Genomic DNA, 7713 nt, shown 5'->3' with positions numbered 1-7713 from the left:
TCTTCCTCACCTCATCTCAGGGAGTTTTTCCTCACTACTGCTGCTTCGTCCAGCGTTAAAAGTGTGTGAGAGAATCATGGTTTGTGAGCATAAGAGTGAGAGTATTATTGTTTTATTGTCATAGAGGAAATAAAACCAAAAAAACAGAAAACGTCTCAGACTAAATCCATGATAAATACACAGTGTTCAGATGCAATTATGAAATGAATTTATCGCTTTAAATAACAAATAATTACAAATATACCAAAATGCAGTAGATAAATAGAATATTACTGAGCTATTTGAGAACAAAGGCAGTAGTCCATTTCAATCGTTCAACATGAGTGTATCATTCATTCTAACAATAATAATAATAAAACAAAAAACAAAACTACTGATATACAATCAAATCCGTCTGTCTGAAGAGTAGTTGCTCAAATGTCAAATACTGAGAAAATAATTAATAATAAAAAATATTAAGTCATGAAATAAAATATTAATAAGACATAAAATAACATAAATAAAATAAAATAAAATAAAATAAAATAAAATAAAATAAAATAAAATAAAATAAAATAAAATAAAATAAAATAAAATAAAATAAAATCATTTATACAGGGACTTTCTCACTTCTTCATCCAAGGGTGCCTTACTACAAGAAACAAAACAAACAAACAAACAAAAAAAAAACACAGAATAATGATTTTAAACAGATATCTTGAGAATTCTGATCAGCTGACCCTAACTGTATCTGGACCATACAGGAAGTGGACTGTTTCCTTATTTCCTTTTCTGCTGACTCGTAACACACCTAAAACAAGGAAAATGGTTTTGTGTCTCATGTATCTATTCTCGTAAAGACAACATCGAGAAATTGGAAGATGGAGAATTGTCAAGAGCTTATTCCAAACAACCTGGAGAAAAGATATACCACTCGAAGTGCCAAAATATCTTAATATGGATTTATAACCATGCATGATTTCAGCTTTATGGCTGTTAAATTAGTGTGCTGTGGTATGACATACCTCACTTTCTTCCATTTGTATAAATCTTCATAAAAAAAAAAATACTGATTACCAAAAAGAAACCGAAGAGAGCATCGCGGATATTTCGAGGTGTGTTTAGAAGTGTTTAAGAGTAAAAATAGATATCTTTTGTCCTGAGGCATAGAATTAAAAAGAAAAGAAAAAAAAAAACATTATTAGGATGAAAGCATTACTAGAACTTGCTTGCTTGATCATTTATAATAATAATAAGGTTATTGTGGGAAATAAATAGATCAAACAAAACAAAACAAAAACACAATGAGGATTAGGTAATGGTGATTTTCACATATTGCTGAACTGTCATATTGTACTGGGGATTTCTCCAGATTGTTGGTGCACATTTAACATTTTAAAACACAACAGGACGTCGCTCTAAGAGCGGGCTTCAAAACATCACATTGGTTTTCAAAATAATCGGAAGAGCAGGTTAAGAGAAACACCATCCCAAAAAAAACAAAACAAAAAAAACAAAAAAAAAAAAAAACCCTTTCCCTCGTTTCACAAACGTAATGAGGCGTCAATTGCAGCAGCTAGTGGAAGTGACATTAACATGTGTGTGCTCATTTCGTCAAACCGAGAAATGAGGAAACGGGCATGATGCTCTTTCTCAACTGAGTCATAACACATCCGAAACAAAGTGAAAATCACTTTTGTCTCTAATGGGTGGAAAATGTGTCATGCTTCTCAGAAAATCATGAGTCGGGAACATTATGCAACAAGGGGGAGGGGGGGGTAGAAAAAAACAAACAAAAACAAAACAAAGACAAAATTACTGAGATAAATATTGCACCTCCCTACGCAAAAATCCCAAATTTGTTGAGTTGTCATATTTCTGCTGGTGGTTTAACATTTGTCGATTTTTTCTTCGTGGAAGCCATCGGTCATGGTCACGGACGTAACTTCTGTTTTGGTGACTTAGGTAGCAAAAGGGAACATAGCTGACAAACATAAGATCATATTTACGAAGTCACGTGACGCCGGATCTCATCACTCTGCTCATCCTGACCAGTCAGCATACCGCACGATGGTGATGAAACTGGAGAACGGACGGACATCGTTGTACTTTATCCTCTCCTTCGGACGCGCTTTTATGGAGAGTCTGTTCCCATCCTTCATGTGGAGCAGGAAGAATTTGGAGAGATGGGCGTCTTGCTCCTTGTCTGTGGGCTGCCGAGTGTCGAAGGCGCCGATGAATTCCTCCATACCCTCAGGATAACCGAACTCCACACGCATACTAAGGTCTACTCTAGGGCTGTTTTTCAGACTGTACGTCAGCTGTACGTAGACCAGATAAACACCCGACTCATGCACGGTCATCCACTTTTTGTTTCCCTCCAGGGAAATGTTGGCATTCCATACCTCTTCCCATCTCAGGTATTCGTCGGTTTTGTTGTCGTGGATCACTGGATGCCAAACAAAAGACTCACTTGTGAGAAAGGACTCACTAAATCATTATTATCACTTCCTCATTAGGGATAAATATCAACTGAGTTTTAAACATTGTTTTATATTTCTTTAACGGAGCTTTAAGACGTATATCGGCAATAATAAACAAGCAACAGTGTGTTTATGTTGAATATCAGGGGCTGGAGGTAATCACAGCCGTGTCGATATTCAGTAAAACTGTGAGTGCAGCAGTTAATATAACAGCTCTAGAAACGAGATCAAGTCACATTTCTGACCCAGTATAAAAATACGTTGTGTTTATTTTTTGCGACCGATCCTGAAGAAGCTACGCTCACCATCATATAGTTCAAGTCAATCGTTAAATTCCTGCAGTTGTTCCTGCCATGTCTTTCAGTGATGTGGTTAAATTTACTGCACCAAACCTTTTGAATTAGGAAGCGGGATTTTATCCATCCAGACAAAGCTGTGATCCAGTGTGTTTATAGGAACCCTAAAGACTCTAAAAAACTATCAGGTCAGTGGATCAAAACTGCTGTGTAACTGCAAGCAGGCTAAGTGTAAATTCACCCAGGATTAAATGCTAAAAGATCTGAAACGAAAGTGAGAGGATACGGTACGTTGTTGTTTATTTACTACACAAGACAGGGCTTGATGACACATGACTTATACGCATTTAAGATAGGCAGTAGCAGTTTACTTTACGTCTAAACGCTAGCGTATCTTAGCATGAACAAAAGACTGATTCATACAGCTTGAAAATGAACAGCTAGAGTGACGGAAGCGCATAATCTCCGACATACCTCACTGTCATCACTATAGAGGTGCTGAAAGATCTGGCGATAGTTGAATAACCTGCTGGTGGTGTTAGGACAGCATGAACAACAAAAGATGGCCAAAAAAAACAAAACAAAAACAGTTTGTATTTAACTGCAGATATGCTCAGATTGTAGATCTAATAATAAACTGTACTGAAAGATATTGGCTGATCGATCAGCTGACTAAATAGTGGTGTAATAACATCTGGTTTTTGATTGGCTGACAAAACCAAGACTAGCGACTTTGCAGCTCAGATAATAGAAGTCGGCACAAAGCGAAAGCAACCACTATCAGAAACAAATGTGTATCTTTCACGTCCCACATCCTTTCCCCTTCAATGAACAGGCTTTTCTACTGGGTGAATTTTATTTGCGTTTAGTCTGACTGACGATGAAAGGAGAAAGAAAACCTTAAAAGGTGTAAATGCTGGCACCTGTGCAGCTACACGCGTCCTTTACTTCAGTTACTGAATCATTTCTAGTAGTTTACACTGGAAACAATTCAAAGGTGCTTGTTGACCACTGACCATTTTTTTTCCCTTGAACCCTTTCGAGGAACATTTTTACAATGGTGTATAAATAGTCTGATGGATAAACTTGCACACGTATTATGCCGAAAAACCGTGACTCTAGGCGTTAAATAGCCTCCTCAAGCATTGTTGAAGGTAAATGACACTTCTCTAAATTGCTCAAACCTCAAACCTCACCTTTAAAAAGAGAATGCGGTCTGGCAGCTGGACCTCTGAATATATCTGCCACCAATGCACCTGGGAAAGGAGAAGAAAGAAGAAAAAAAAGAAAAGAAAATCTGAACTGATGTGACGTATTTACAGGTTAATAGTAACACAGTCACAAAGGAAACCCATGCGTCATGCCAAGCAACGTGCTAGAAACAGCAAAGGGAGAGAGTTACGGGAAACAGCTCTACAGCTCACCACAAGCTTGCACGACAAATAAACAAGACACACACACACACACACACACACACACACACCAACACCAACACATATTAGCAACACACAATAAACACATACAAACACCTGACTCCTGTTTATGAAAGAACCTCGGGTACTACTTTGTTTTTTGATTTTTCAGATTATCGGCAAGTGAAAAACATTTCGAATTTACATACTAGGGAAAGAGTTTCACTTGATAAGATCTTGACAGGAAAAAAAAATGACACAGACCACCAACACACGACCCTAAGATAAAAAGCGACTTCCTGTATATGAGACGGAGCATCCTGCAATAAGATTCTGAACATAAATGTCAGTGTGTCTTAGGGTAATAAAAGTGTTCAGTTTCAGTGATGTTATGAGACTTATTTTTATGTAAAAAAAAATTATATTTTATATATATATATATATATATATATATATATATATATATATATATATATATATATAGAAACTGAAGGTCTGTGCGCTAAGCTAACGCTCGAGAACACAGTCAACCTCACGTGGCATGTGGTGAATAAATCTTTAATAAATCTTAGTAATCTTAATGCATGCCAACAATTGAAAATATACCTCTGTTTCTTTCTGTATTTTATAGTCGACCTACAAAACACAATTCCATATTCATTTAAATGTGTTTTACAACTTGCTAAAAAATAATAATAAAATGGCATAAATAATATGGCACTCATCACTGCATTATTAATTAATTAATTAATTATTTATTTAGTTATTTATTTTTAAAAACAACAACTATTAAATCCTGTCATGAAAACACATTCTAACACTCAAAATGTTGACCTCAAAGAGCTGGACAATGAAAATATAATAAATAGAAATATATACCAGCGTTTAGGCGTACTATCAGAGTATGAAAAACCTTAATGAAGCATCGTATCATTTCAAAGGAAGACTATTCAAGCCCTTTGCATTCGACTTGTCCATAGCCAGGGGGAGTGGCTAGATGTGTGGCACAGGGTAGCAGCTCCCCACCAACCAACTAACCAACTAACCAACCAACACCCGCCTCCCTGAAGAGAAGCTTTTCCATCCATGACTGACATCAGATCACATGCATTCTTACTGACTCATGCAATGGTCCTAAAAGGTTCGAGTTCCTAAGGAACTTCTTGTTGTAGGCTTGTAAATACAGAACCTTTTACTCATTCCCACCAAAGAAAACAAATGTGGAAATGGTAATGGAGTTTTTTCTGACTCCCAAACAAGAATCACTGTTAAGATGATTCTATTGTTTTACTCAGAAGCAAGATGGAATGGGAAATTCTTCACGGTTCAACCACAGGGACAACTTCCGACATTCAGCAAACACCCTTATCCAGAGCGGCTTACATTTTAATCACATTTTACACAATTAAGGATTAAGGAGCTTGTTCAGGAGCAGCTTGCTAGAGCTGGGACTACCTCACAGTAGTCTAACCGCCTTAACCACGACGCTACCACATCCCAGACAAGTCAACTTCCTAATAACTAAGATAGGTTTGACATTTTATAGTTGGTGTTTTTTTTTGTTCATGAACATCTAGGCTGCACTGCACTGACCTACTTCCATCTGGAAAGAAAGCGACATTTTTCACAGTACAAAAATAAAGAAAGAAAGAAATGAATGGCGCAGAATGGAAGCTTGTCCAGTTGTTTTAGTTGAAGGGATTTTAAGTGTAAGAATTAGAAATAATAATAATAATAATAATAATAATAATAAAGTGCAAATGGGATTAGATACAAATCAGGTGGAAACCTACCGTTGAGGATCCTTACTTTAGTATCCTAAAAGAAAGAAAGAAAGAAAGAAAGAAAGAAAGAAAGAAAGAAAGAAAGAAAGAAAGAAAGAAAGAAAGAAAGAGTCAAGAAGTTTTTCCAGATTGCAAAAGCCTTTTTTGGGGGGGTGCTGGACCCTGATATATAAGACGGGCATACTCCTAAAAAGATTAACACTATTTACAAGGTTGGATTGCAGTTTGTTAAAAAGAATAAATAAACTGGATATGGTTTAAAAACAACAGGCGCAGCGGCACAGGAACTTGTTTACGGACACGCGTCTCGGCGCACACGCCCCCAAGCTGTTTATAAACACTTTACAGCTTTTTTTTTTAAAAAAAAAACATACAAGCAACATTATTTTATTATTTTTGCACTAGCAAAAAAAAGCAACGTACAACCGTTTAATGAAAATTAATAGTGAAATCGATCGCTATCAATAACGCCCAAAATCAGTGATCGGGGGTTTCAAAGTGACTCACTTCAAAATAACGCACGAATATCCAGAGCGCACTTATATATAAGGAAATAATATGAAAGCACTTACCCTGGACATGATGAGCCAGGTTACACACGAGACTGTAACAGCTACAATGATCACTGCGGACATCCAGGTAACATGCGCTCTGGTTTCGTGCGCCATCCTCTCTCTCTCTGTCTCTCCCCTCCGCAGCCGCAACACGGACTGGAAGCGCAGTGTGCGCCTACATCTGAACAAATACAAAGTTAAGGGGATCTCCCACGCATCCAAGCGGCCTTTCACTCCCCTCCACTCTCCCTCTCTGTGGCTGAGACTTAAGACGTGCGTGGGTGGCAGTGACACACACACACACACACACAACGCGCACTACCACACAGGCGCTTCCACTCAAACTGGGAAAAGATCGAGCGATCTGAGGTTTCGGTGTGACAGCATGCGTGCATCCCGCAAAACAAGTGCTGTTCTAACTACATACAGCTTAAAACCAACAGCTCAGCATATGCGCAAAGAAACGAGAGTGGAGCATGAAGCACACTGGAGCAGGAGTTCTGAGTTATTTCCTTGTAAAAAGAAGACGACGACGACGACTACAGCACATATTTCTTTTATGAGTCTCATCATTAAATTATTCATATTGAGTAACACAGAATCATACACTTATTCTCCAAGGGACAGTTGAGTTCCCAAGCCAGCTTCTAGCGAGTGTGGGAAGGTGTGGGAAGAACAGAGAACCTGCAGTAAGAGGGAGGAAACAGACAGAAAATGGGAACTCGGGAGATATGATACAGCAAATTAAACTGGAGCTCTGCCTCGGCGACGCAAACCACCGCCAATGTGTCCTCACATTGCACAAAGCTCGAACATGCAACATTAGTCATTTATTTAGCGAAAGCATTCGAGCTTTTCTTTTCTTTTTTCTTTTTCTTTGTATTTTTAACCTTTCCAACCACAACCACAATCCTGTTAAAAGAGACAGAACATTTAACACCATATTGGTAACACCTTCTCGAGTTTCTTTACTTCTTAAGGTTTCAGCAGAATCAAGTTTTTTTTTTTTTTTAATGCTTATTAGTTGGATTCTAGGATTGGATGTAGAACTTCACTTCTTCTTTTCTTTTTTCTTTTTTGCACACATCATTGCACTACAGAATGAAGATTAATGACATGAATCTACGCAAAATAATCCGCAACGGCCAAGAAATAATTGCGATTGTGTTCCAAAACAATACAAAACTGAGATCTCTTTTTATTTA

At 37.5% G+C, this 7713-nt stretch overlaps 1 protein-coding gene across 1 annotated transcript; it reads right to left on the bottom strand.

The window, feature by feature from the left end:
* Window positions 1–574: 574 nt before the first annotated feature.
* si:dkey-220k22.3 (uncharacterized protein LOC796870 homolog) lies at window positions 575–7312 on the bottom strand. Its single transcript, XM_058382652.1, has 4 exons — window positions 6527–7312; window positions 5964–5988; window positions 3955–4014; window positions 575–2428 (listed from the first exon to the last, which is right to left on the bottom strand). Exons 1-4 carry the CDS (start codon window positions 6620–6622, stop codon window positions 2022–2024), a joined length of 588 nt encoding a protein of 195 aa, XP_058238635.1. The 5' UTR covers window positions 6623–7312; the 3' UTR covers window positions 575–2021.
* Window positions 7313–7713: the final 401 nt, after the last annotated feature.

Source organism: Hemibagrus wyckioides, linkage group LG28 (assembly GCF_019097595.1).
Source record: "Hemibagrus wyckioides isolate EC202008001 linkage group LG28, SWU_Hwy_1.0, whole genome shotgun sequence".
In the NCBI taxonomy this organism is placed as follows: domain Eukaryota; kingdom Metazoa; phylum Chordata; class Actinopteri; order Siluriformes; family Bagridae; genus Hemibagrus; species Hemibagrus wyckioides.
The sequence above is the reverse complement of the archived record's forward strand: the minus strand, read 5'-3'. Positions and strand labels throughout refer to the sequence as shown.

Coding starts and splice junctions, on each gene's coding strand:
- si:dkey-220k22.3 (XM_058382652.1), bottom strand. CDS start 6,622: ATGGCGCACGAAACCAGAGCGCATGTTACCTGGATGTCCGCAGTGATC. Junction 4,015..5,963: donor TAAAGTAAGGATCCTCAACG/GTAGGTTTCCAC, acceptor CTCCTTTCCCAG/GTGCATTGGTGGCAGATATA. Junction 2,429..3,954: donor ACCGCATTCTCTTTTTAAAG/GTGAGGTTTGAG, acceptor TTTGGCATCCAG/TGATCCACGACAACAAAACC.